The sequence below is a fragment of the Mandrillus leucophaeus genome, unplaced genomic scaffold (assembly GCF_000951045.1).
Source record: "Mandrillus leucophaeus isolate KB7577 unplaced genomic scaffold, Mleu.le_1.0 Scaffold15, whole genome shotgun sequence".
In the NCBI taxonomy this organism is placed as follows: domain Eukaryota; kingdom Metazoa; phylum Chordata; class Mammalia; order Primates; family Cercopithecidae; genus Mandrillus; species Mandrillus leucophaeus.
The window spans coordinates 3,760,444-3,773,040 of NW_012101476.1; the positions used below are offsets into that span (position 1 = coordinate 3,760,444).

The window sequence follows — 12,597 nt, forward strand, 5'->3', positions numbered from 1 at the left end:
TCTTGCTCTGTCGCCCAGGCTGGAGTGCAGTGGCGTGATCTTGGCTCACTGCAGCCTCCACCTCCCAGGCTCAAGCGATTCTCTTGCCTCAGCCCTGCTAGTAGTTGTCATTACAGGTGCCTGCCACCACACCCAGCTAATTTTTATATTTTTAGTAGAGACAGGGTTTCACCATGTTGGCCAGGCTGGTCTTGAACTCCTGACGTCGTGATCCACCTGCCTTGGCCTCCCAAAGTGCTGGGATTACAGGCGTGAGCTACTGCGCCCTACCTGAAAAACATTTTTAATGCTTATTTCCCGCCTTTATGTGTTCTGCTGATTTAGGTGTATTTCTTAGGAAATATGGCTAGACTTTTAAAATACAGTCTTTTTAACTTGAAAATTTTTAAATTTGGATTTAAAATTACTATCTTTACTGTCTGTATTAGTCATCTTTGGCTGTAATAATGCTGTGTAACGACTGCAAACTTTCAGTGCACAACAGATGTTTCTTTCTAGCTCATGGGTCTGCGCTCTCTGTTGAGTTTGGCTGGGTTTGACTGTAAGCTGCAGGTTGGCTTCAGTTACATGTCAAGTATTTATTCATCGTGGACCACCGCTACTTGGGGCATATATTTCTTGTGCTGCACGTAGGCGCACAAGGGAAGGCAGGTTGCCTCAGTGCTCCTCCAGCCTCCAGTTAGAACCATTCCAGCAAGTCATAGGCCGCGCTCTTAGAGTACCTGGAAAATGAGGTGAAAGGCCAGTTTTTGCAGAAATATCCTAGTATAATTTGATGTGAAATTGTGGGTTTAAGACATTACTTTTTCCCTGTTGGATGGTGTGAAAAACAGAAAGTAAGATTTTTCTTCTTTCACCTCTGTATGTTTAGTGCAAAGGTAGCATTTAGGGGAGGAGAAAGGGAGTCTGAACATCTTATCCTGTGTGCTGCTCAACTACCTTGTTGCATATAGAATTGGTAGACTCCTTACTTTGAAAGTAGGTCGGAGGGGCGGGGTGTGGTGGCTCATACCTGTAATCCCAGCACTTTGGGAGGCTGAGGCGGGCGGATCACGAGGTCAGGAGATTGAGACCATTCTGGCTAACATGGTGAAACGCTGTCTCTACGAAAAATACAGAAAATTAGCCGGGCTTGGTGGCAGGTGCCTGCAGTCCCAGCTACTTGGGAGGCAGAGGCAGGGGAATGGCGTGAACCCGGGAGGTGGAGCTTGCAGTGAGCGGAGATGGTGCCACTGTACTCCAGCCTGGGTGACAGAGGGAGACTCCGTCTCAAAAAAAAAAAAAAAAAAAAAAAAAAAAAAAAAAAAAAAAAAAGTAAATAAATAAATAAAAAAGGTCAGAGGATCTACATTTTAAAGCTATGATTAGTGTAAATAAAGAATCCTGAACGTGTGACTTCAGTTATGTCATTTATAAATGTTTCTAAGAACTGCTCCATGACATTAATTCCAAAACATTCATTTAACTGTATAGTTTTGTAAACTGTAAAATTTGTGTACATTTATTACCTCAGATGGTAAGATTATAAGTCTAGTGTTTGTAGGTTTTATTATACTGGTGTTTTTGAGGTTGCTATTTTTGGTGCTGAGAAAACTCTTGATGTCTTAAGAGCTGAAATCTTGAATAAGTATTTCTTTGGCTCCTTTTGGTTGTAGGCAGGAGGGAGGGTGCTACATAGCGCAAGGTGCTTTAATGTTACCATTTAGGAGTTTTAAATTTATTTAAACATAAGGAGAAAAGTCCCTGGTCAAAGAGACTAGACTCTACAAGTATAAATTTAAGTGGACTCTAGGGTCATCTGTGAACATTTAATCCTGCTTTATTTGTAACACGGGACTGTCTTTGCTTGTCAGCGGTCAGCATGCTCCGGGTCCACATGTCCTCCTCAGAGTTTCCTAGGCAGGAAAACAAATCTAAATAGAGTCAGTTAAGCATCATTAAGAAAGTATACTTCTTGTGAGAAACTTTCATCATGTATTCTAAAACTAGCATGTGGGTTATATGTTTTAGGTTTTCCATACAACTTCTCATTTCCTTTGGGATAATTGCATTTTCTGGAAATGGAAATCACTTAAGTGGACAGATAAAGAGGAAAGCATGTAGGATGGGGGTCAGGGTATTACATGGCAGCACTGTGATTCTATGTCATGCTAATTACAGTGTGTGGGCCATGCTACGCACATAAGTGCTGATACAATCTGTTTTCATTCTGCAGATGAAATACTTCTCATGTAAATTACATGACACAAGTACGGTATATAGACGTGGCAAGCAGTATTTCTTCAAAAAGTATTTCCCTAACTTTCATTCTAAAGCAGAGGTCTCTAGTAGTAGTATACTGTTTTCTTAATTGATTTAGAAAATAACCATTACCTATTGTGATTGGAAGAAGTAGCTTATTTGTTTATGAAGGAAGCTACATATGAGGTAGCACAGGTGTACATTTTGTATTGAGTCTGATCTTATCTGTGGAATTTTTGTTAGATTTAGGTAGGCATTTGTGCATCCATGGTTGTTTAAATATAGCATTAATATTTATGCCTATATTAATATTTTAGAAATACAGTAATTAAGAGAGGAAGACTTATAATGTAAATCTTAGCAAAGGGTTAAGTTTTTATTAATACTAACACAAGTTGATGTTTTATGTTTTACTCTTTAAGTGGAAAGGAACAAGTACAAAATTTTGTATGTAGTTTCAAGTATATTTTTAAAATACTTAGAAAAAAATGGCTTGAAAGGAAATGTGTCCCAAATGATTGAGTAGATGTAGGGGTAAGGGTAATGTAATATGAGAGAAGTTTACCTTATTGTTATTCTTTTTTTTTAAAACCATGAACCCATATTACTTTTATAATGAAGAAAATATTCATTACTAGAGAAAGTCTATAGCAATAACTTTGCTGATCCTTATTTGATGTCTTACATTAATCATTTATGTGCAATCAAAATATACTCAGCAGGTATGATGTGGGCTGTATTTACCCTAGATGGAGTGCTTTCTACCTATGATTTAGTTGGGAATGGGGAAGAAATGTTTTTAGTGTTGAAGACAAAGGATACCTGTTAATAAGTTTCTCTGTGATGATTACTTAATACATATCGTTTACATTTGAAGTAACTTATTTCAAAAAAGGAAAACATGAATTCAACAGGATGTTCTAGAGGTTGATTAATGATCTTTTATATTTAATAGGTGATCACAGGAGTTCTTTTGGAAATAGTAGAACATTTTTGAAACAAAATGATTTTCTTTATTTTCTTTAAGAAAACTTGATTTTAAATATTGACCTATAGAAAATACTGTTTCTTTCTGTTTGTTTCCTGACTAGGACATGTATTCCTCTGAGAAACCCTGGACAGCAGATTTTGGTTTACTGTCTGATTGGGACAACATTCAGAGCCGTTTCCAGTCATGAGTAAGTGCGTTGCTTCCTTTCCTTCCAGCCATCTCGGGAACATTTGCGGTATTGTGCTTAGAAAAAGAAAAACGGTTACTGAATAAATTGGAATTATGTCACTTATTCAGAGATTGAATAATCTGATTCCGCTCAGCACTCTGCACTTGTCTGTATTAAGGCAAGGAGATATTTTCTGATGTTTGATTTAGTCTAACAAGTTTCATGTGACGAGGAAATCTGGTCATTAGCTCCTTGGCTGATTTAGTTCTGTTATCTCAAATTTTATATTGACTTGCCATTGGAAAATGGTTCTTCAGAAATATGAATAGGGAACATTGCAGTTGACCATAATTAGTAGAGGTTTTATAGTGAACATTGCAGCTGACCATAATTAGTAGAGGTTTTACTGTGTGAAATTTAATCATTGAGTAACATGGGTTACATTGTATTTAAGGGAAAAAAAACCCTCTAACAATCTATCAATGTCTCTGATAGAACAAAGAACCAAGGCTATCCTGGGCTTAACCACATTTGATAATTTTATCTTCTTAGTTGTAAGGGGATAGTATATGTAATTTTTCTCTCTATTCCTATATACTTCTGCTTGTGAATAAGAGAACTGGATTTTACTTTTTTGTGTTAACTGTTTCCTTTTAGAGGGTGGGAAAAGAATTGAGATTTTACCCTAACTGGGATTATATGGAGGTTTGAAGTACAGATTTCCTGACTATGGAATCTTTGGGATGGAATGAGCATTTTCTTATTGGAAGACAATATTAAAGTTTAAATGTTTTCACATATTATTTGTATTGATTATATTTACCTTAATATGAAATAGGACAGCTTTTCTCATCAACAGTTCAAATAATTAGGCAGTTGATAAGTGAAAATGAAGCTGCTATTGTAAAATCTCGGAGTGCTTTCTACTAAGAATAATATCGTAAGGAATGGTGTTTGATTTTCGACTTTTCAGTGGTATACTTTTTGGTAGTGTACTTTGAAGAAACAAGGATAGTGGCTAGATGTGTTCAATATAGATTAAGAAAGTTTTTTTTTGTTGTTGTTTTTGAGAGGGAGTTGCGCTCTGTCGCCCAGGCTGGAGTGCAGTGGTGCCATCTCCGCTCACTGCAAGCTCTGCCTCCCAGATTCACGCCATTCTCCTGCCTCAGCCTTGTGAGTAGCTGGGACTACAGGCGCCCGCCACCACGCCCAGCTAATTTTTTTTTGTATTTTTAGTAGATACGGGGTTTCACCGTGTTAATCAGGATGGTCTCGATCTCCTGACCTGGTGATCCGCCCACCTCGGCCTCCCAAAGTCCTGGGATTACAGGTGTGAGCCACTGCGCCCGGCCAAGAAAGAGCTTTTGTTGTTTCAACTTCAATCGTGACATTTTATGAGAATGTTTATCTAATGTAAAGTGCTAACTCTATTGAAAATGATAATTAGTTCACAAAAATTAAAATAAATGGCAAGCATTTTAACCTAAAAACGCTTACATTTTTGGAAAGTAAAATGAATTTCCTTCTACTCTGCAATTTTTGGGTTCTGTTAGGATCAGTGTTGCAGATGCAAGTTTTTTTGAAGACAAGTAGCCTGCACCTTTCATGTTTGAATCTTGGTGTTGGACGATGTCTTGTACACTGCTCACCCTACAAAACAGAGATCACAGTCCTGCGAGGATGAAGGCAGAGGAGGGGAGTGGCTTGTCAAGCAACTAATAGTGTTTGAACCACATAATATTTTTCATCTTTAAATTACAATGTTTATATTTCATTTGCAAGATTTTTAACTGGTTCTTCTTTATATCCACTAATTCTTTTCCATTTCTACTTAAAACAATTGGTTCTGTCATTCTTTTATCTCTTTGTGGATCTTTTACATGCTTATTTTAAAGTCTTTTTCAGATCATTTGATAATTTAAAAATTTTGTCTTCTGCGAATTTATGTTGTGATTGTTGATGTTTTCATCATGTTTTGTAATTTGCAGGCACATTCCGATGGAAGTATTTTTGCTCCTATGTCTCTCTCTCTCTTTGTGATTTTTGGTTTTTTCCTGCTGGTCTAGCAGATTCACAGTTGTCTCTGCCTGGCTTTGGAGTTCCCAGATCAGAATCAGGTCTGTGTTAGTGGGTCAGAGCACTGGTCTCATGGTGACGTTGGGGACATCACAGATTCAGTCACTCAGTCAGCTGGCATTAGGTCAGCAACTTCCTGTAAGCCGTAGCCTCAGCACAGTTAGCAGAAGCGTTTTCAATCTAGTTTCATAATTAAGGAAGAGTGCCACCCCAGCCTCTGGCTTTAGGCACAGAGCCTGACTCTTGACCCTGATTCCTAGGGAAAACTTTTCTTTACAGTTACCCCACAGGACAAAACTTCCTGCTGCTTTGTCCTACTCTGGGCCCAGAGTCCAGCTGACCTTGTGCCTTCAGTGTGCCTCACACTTTACGTTCCTGTTAGATTTCTGAACTGTGGAGATGTTTGGGGCATAGCTATGCCATTTTAGTGACTTGTGCTTCTCTTTCATCTGTTATTTCTGTGTGTTTGTGTGAAGAAGGAGAAGCTACAGAGAAAGAACAATGCCATTGGGGACTTAACACCTTACTTCACACTTCAGATTCTTTTTTAAAAAATCAGCTTCTGAGTAGTCTGCTAGTTCCCAGAGCCACTGCCTGTCACCCACACAGCACTCCAGCTGGGAGGTGAGCCCTGTGTGCTGCTTCTCAATAGCACTCTGCCTGCCTGGTTCTGGGACCCAGCAAGCTGTATTCAAATCATCTGCTTATTTGCTTATATCTTTCTCTAATCTGTGTGCTCCTGGAGGGGCAAAGATGATTTCATTCCGAGAGCCAAACACTGTTCCTGGCACTTAATAGGTGTTCAATAAATATTGCACTACCTTGGGTGTTTGTAAGTAATGTCGTTAGTATGCAGGAGCTATTCTGTGTTTTATTATTATTATTTTTAGGTGAAATTAGAGCTGTTGCCATGAGAAGAGTGTAAGTGTAGAGCTTCGCCTGAGACAAAGCGTTCCAGGCTGGTGGAGCAGTGTGAGAAAGGTGTGATGTTCTGACTCCTCATAGGTGTTACTAGCGAATTGAACATTCTGGTGTCTAGAGATAGGAAAGGGGGATTGTAAAGGTGGAGGAGAAGAAATTGGGGTCCAGGTCATTTACGTTCTAGGAAGTTTGGACTTGATCCTGTAGGGCTTAAGGAGCTATTAAAGGATTTCAGTTAGAGGAGCAACTTAATGAGATTTCATTCTGGAAAAAATTACCCTGACAAACAGATATTTTGTTAGATGTCAGTTAAAAAGATTGGTTACACAGACAGTATTCACCCTTTCTTGCCTTGTTTTTAGTTTTCAGTTCTTTCCAAGTTCCCTTTGAATCAGACTGAGTTACACTTCTTTTTCTTGTTAATTTGATGATTTTCTTTAGCAAAAAAAATTGTTCTTGAGTAGACTACTGTACCAAAGGGTAGGGAATATTAGAGCGATCTGTCTTGTGCTGCAGTTTCTAGGGGGTTGTAAGTCTTCCAAATGGTCGTGATCAAGTGTGTCAGAGTTCTTGTTTTTGAAAAAAAAAATTATGGATGCATGGTACAGGCTAAAAAATAGCAATATATGTCATTGAAGTTGAGATGGAATTTCCAAACTTAGATTTGGGTGGGAATGATGGGTTAACTTTTTTTCCCCCAATATTTTTCTGGAGATTAAAATAAAGACTGGATATTTGTGTGTCTGGGTAGATTTATCTATGCAGTATTTCCCAGCCCTTTCCATGTTATCAAGCGCTAGAACATGGTCATAGCTATACATCACGTGGGATAAACTGAAGAAGCTGTTTAGGGCTTAGAGACACCTGGCTGTAACGTCTCAGCCCAGGCAGCCAGGCGTAGCTTGCTGCCATGGCACCCTCTTGGCACAGTAGTTGGAATGCCCCATCTAGAATCTTCATGATGTTTTTCAGCTTTTATTCTGGTGGATATATAGCCTATCACGTTCTGAGGCTGAATATCTGTTTTGTGGAAAATGTACTATATGATGCTATTATGATATGTATTTCATTGTGGATTGTACTTAGTGACAATCCACAAAAAGCCTTTTGATTTTTAGTACATAAATTTTTGTTGTTTTTCTGTATTTGCGTATTTAGCATTTATCACACTTGCCTATTTTGTTTTTCTCAGATGGTACCAAATATTAAATGAAGTTGTTATACTCAGACTGTGACTATGATTTGGAAATGAGCTCTCAGATCCATAATATAAATGGTCACAAGAGAAGCTTGTACGCAAGGCACAAAGTAGTGATTATTTTGGTAGAATATGTTAAAAAAAAAAAAAACAACTAAGTGAAAACACCAAAACACAAAAGTAATTAGAGTATTACTTAATTTCCTTTTCCAAAGCTTTAAGTAAAAACAAAAACCAAAAACAAAACAAAAACAACACTTAACTAGCTTATTTGCTCTGTTTTAAAATTTTAATGTTCTGTATTTTATTTCAGTTTCTTCAGGCAAGTTTTGCTCTGCAACTAATTACGTGATAGGTTTCCTAAGAGTTTTTCTTTTCTGGCTGGGTAATACAGGAGTGAATCTATGACATTGGAGTGTTTGATTCTGCCCTTTGTTCTAAATAATGAAATGAGTTTTTTGAGGTCATTTTTCGATATGAAATGTTTCTCTTTCACCTGAGGAAGAGTAATGGCAGTGAGTAATTTGTGGGGTAGTGTATTTGTGTTTTTCTAGTAGTGTAAAGATCTTCATTCACTGGAGCAGGGAACTAAGTGTTCATGCTGAAGTGAAGAACAATTTGTTTGAACATTTGTTAGAGCAGGTAATATGATAAATAATTGAATAGATTACTAAATCTCTTGGTGGTAGTAGAAGGATCCTTTTGAGTCTTACTAAGTAAAAAAATTGTGCTCCAAGTAGCAGAAAACTTCCCATAAGTACTGGCTAAAACTCTCTAGGACAGTAGCCTATCTAGGTAGATAAAGTGTGGAATAGCTGCGTGCTTCCGAAGTTGGATAGAAGTTAAAAGAAAATTTAAGTTGAATTGTATTTGAAATGCCAGCATGTCTGTTATTTAATGGAATCTTAAATCCCCTTACAAAGTTTAACAGGTATCCTTTTGTTATATTAAGACTCATTTATGTTTGATAAATTTAGATTTGGGAATGTAAAGTTCTAAATATTAGTTATTCTTAAAATGAATATATAAACAGTGTTTCTTAATGGAGGAGAGGGATTTGGAAATGTATGGAGACTTTGTGGCTGACAGTTACTGGGGAACCTGATGGCATTTAGTGGGCCGGGGTCACTGTCAGATCTGTGACAGCCTTCAACTGTAGTCAGTTGGTGAAGAATGCCAGCAGAAATTGCTTCTCAGAAAATGTGTGTGATCAATTTCTTAGTTTAGTGTATTTCATTGTTGTTAATACTGACTATTTAAAGTGGAATATACTGTGCTTTTAGCTAATTTATCTTCTTTTGACCACTTGCTGTAGAAAAGTGAGTAATTCTGAGGCCAAGTGTGGTGGCTCATGGCTGTAATCTCAGCACTTTGGGAGGCTGAGGTGGGCAGATCACCTGAGGTCAGGAGTTCAAGACCAGCCTGGCCAACATGGTGAAACCCCGTCTCTACTAAAAATACTAAAAAATTAGCTGGGCATGGTGGCAGGTGCCTGTAATTTCAGCAACTCAGGAGGCTGAGGCAGGAGAATCGCTTGAACCAGGGAGGTGGAGGTTGCAGTGAGCTGAGATTGAGCCACTGCACTCCAGCCCAGGTGACAGAGTGAGACTGTCTCAAAAAAATAAAAAGAGTAATTCTTGGTTTGATACTATGGGAAATTAAATATGAACTTAATATAGGCTTTTCTTATTTATAGAGTATATTTGATATTTTAAGTTAAAACTTTTTGGGAGGTGGTTTACATTTTTTCTTATATATTTTCTTTTGATATTTTTTCAAACTTACAACAAGAAAAGTTGTAAAAATAGTACTCCAAATTTCCACATTCCTTTTAGTCAGATTTATCAACTATTTACATTTTGTCTATTTGATTTTCCCTCTCCGTTTCCCCCTCTCACACACACCTCTATCAAGAAATTAAAATGTTTAAACAAAACATTTTCTGTAAAAGCCTGTTTTCCTTTTATTAAGTGATTTAATTTTTTGCATAAATGTAAATTACTGTAGTAGTATAAGCTTAGTAAAGCTTCTAAATTATTTTTACTAGTTAAATCTTAAAATTTCAAATTATATACCTACTATTATATTTTTATTCTTCAAAAGCTATATCTATCTAGTTTTTATAGACCTGTTATTAAACATTTTCTTTTAGATCTACAACGTATTGCATGATATAGATAAATTTTATATGTAAATCAACTTTAATGAAATTTTTTTAGTACAACACAAACCAGTGTGCTCCAAATGACTTCTTTATAATAGTTTCAAGATACTCCATTCTTAAGAGAGCTATTTAGAGTTCCATTCTGAAAGCAGTAAGTTTTCCAATGGCAGGCCTCTTTATGTTCCCAGAGTCCCAGAGACTTGAGTTGGAACCCTGGCTTTGCTGCTGGTGGCCATGTTATTATGTATGGCAAGTGGCTTGACTTCTTTAACCGCCTCCCCACACATCCTTTACTCATTTGTAAATGTAGGTACCAGATAGATCATCTGGAAGCCTTCTTCTAACTCTTAAAATTTACTGTTAAGTCAGTGAGAAAATTTTCATTTCTTATTTTGCCTTATAGGCATACATCTATTGGGTAAAACAAGAAATTCCTGTATTAGTTACAGAATATCCTAAATTACAAGAAACACACTTTTCAGGATTTGGGGGCAGCTATGTTGCTCTGAGTCGGATTTTCTGAAGTACCATCATTCCAAATGCAGGCGCGTGTTCTCTGCTTCCTTCTGCTTGTTCTCCTGGCAGCCAGAGTTCAGAGGGGAATTATGTTTCAAATTAATGCTCTTAAATATTTGTCTTGTTATCTCTTTCATTAATTTTAGAAAATAGAGTTTGATTTTTACAGTTTTCTTTTTGAATCTGTGTTATTAGAATTGATGTACTGGTTGGAAAAAAAATCTATATCTCTTTTACATTAACTTCTCCAAAACTGGATTTCTATATGAAAATATTATATGTATGATTTTTAATATTTTTTATTTGTGAAAAGACGTAGCGGAAAGCACAGCTTAGTGAGATTTGTTACATGGTCTGAATAAAATTCCACATAATTAACATCCAGTTTTTACAGTGGTATCTGGACAGCTATATATTATCATGTTTTGCATTAAACACAAATAGACGTCTTCTACTAAGGGAATTTGAGGCTATCAGTGTATGTGATGGGTGCCATTGTACAGAAATCTCATTTCCTGGAGTGAGAAATTGATACTAGAAATTTTCAAGCCTCTGTCTCTCTTCCTCAAAATTGATCTAAAATAGTATTTTGGTGTGACTTTTTTTTGGAGATAGACAAGGTGACTGTGAAAGTAATTCTTTTCAGCTTCTCTTTAAAGCTATGGGTTAGAAAGGTCAGACCTAGAGTGAAAATATCTTCCCAGTTCCTCCCCTTATCCCAGTCTCCCACTCCTACTTTTAAGCACTGAGCCATAAATTAATTCTTTTTAAAAACTGAAATGCATTGTATGTTTGTATCATGAATGTGGCCCAGAAGTTAGGAGGTCAGGTGAAAATGAAAACTTCTCCTATGGGTTATTCTTATTCATGTTCAGAGATAGTGGTCGTTGTACAGGCAGTTGGTAGTAGAGTGCTATCTTTTCCCTCTGACTTTAGAAACTGACTTCCCCTGGCATTGCCTTGGTACCTGGAGCAGCACTGGTTTGATTTTGTTCTCACACATTGGTAGCATTCAGGTGTTAAACTTTAAACAATAAAATGTAAAAAGATTATAGTCAGTGACTAATAGATATTCATTAACATTTATATTATATTTTGGGGCATTTGGAGTCACAATGTCTTTTTAAAAATACAGTTGCCTGTTTTAGATGTTAAACGAATGGAATAGAAATGGAATTTATAGAATGCATTAGTAAAGGTTTGGACACTGTACAGTAAAGCACCGTGATCTCTTCACTGGTAAACCTTGTTATATTCTAGTACTTGCAAGGTAAGGGAGAATATATTTGCTTGATTTTAACTTGAGAGAAATTTGTAAAAGCTAACATGTATATATGTATTAAGTTTTTATGTAAATTATAATTGTTGGTCTTGTGTGTTTTCCTTTGGTAACAATTATACATTATTGTCTTTCTATGATATGTGATGTAGGTGATGTGTGAAGTGTTCAGGATTAGAAGAGGAGGAACCAGCTATTACCAGTGTTGGAAGAGCATTGCAAACTGTTTACTTTTGACAATTATGGTACAGCAGAGATTGAATTTAATTTTCAAACCTGCTTAACTTTGTTGTTTTAACTAACATAACAGCAATTTACATGCTAAGTGGTTAATTCAGGCCACTATAATATGACTACTAGAATGTATTTTGTTGGCATGCTTTATTATAAAAAATATTTCTGCTGATAGATGTGACCTAGAAGCTATGTAAAGCAGGTTGCCTTACTGCTAATGGGAAACCTTTACTGCTGTTACAGTGTCTCCTCTGGATAAGAAAAGGCGCTTCTCCATTGCCATTATCTTATCTGGGTTTCCATACATGGGGGCAATGGGGCCATTGTGGTTTTTTAAAAAATCAGTCTTAATGAGACCTTGTATAGAAACTTTGTACCTATAGGTATGTTATATACATCTATACATGGGGGTCTTTGCACAGAACAGAAGAAAAACTCTACTTCTACTATCTGGGTATCCAAACTGACTTTGTTAAAAGGAATTTGATTCTCACATGATTCCTTAGCAGTATCTCTGTGCTTAAAAACAAAAGCTACCTAAAAATGTTTGATTTGTATATAAAAATGGAGTTATTACTCTTTTCCCCACAGTGTGATGTAAAAATTGTTAGACACCAGACATTTTATTCTAACTAAAAAGATATGCTTTTCTAGCTCAGTGCTGGCTGCATTCTGATGAAATATAACAATGTCTAGATCTACAGTTTTCCTTCATTATTTTTTTCTTTCATTAGTGTGTCTCTCTTTTCAGCAGATGAAATTCTTACATCTACTCCTTACCAACCAGTCCAACTTTATTTTTTCAGTA

The 12,597-nt window shown here is 36.6% G+C and overlaps 1 protein-coding gene across 1 annotated transcript in view; it reads left to right on the forward strand.

Moving 5' to 3' along the window:
• Window positions 1–3,323: 3,323 nt before the first annotated feature.
• The window catches only part of USP6NL (USP6 N-terminal like), a 150,166-nt gene continuing 140,892 nt past the window's right edge, over window positions 3,324–12,597 (forward strand). The window contains exon 1 of the mRNA XM_011974899.1: window positions 3,324–3,419. Coding sequence (XP_011830289.1) covers window positions 3,416–3,419 — 4 coding nt within the window. The 5' untranslated portion in view covers window positions 3,324–3,415. The remainder of the gene's footprint in view (window positions 3,420–12,597) is intronic.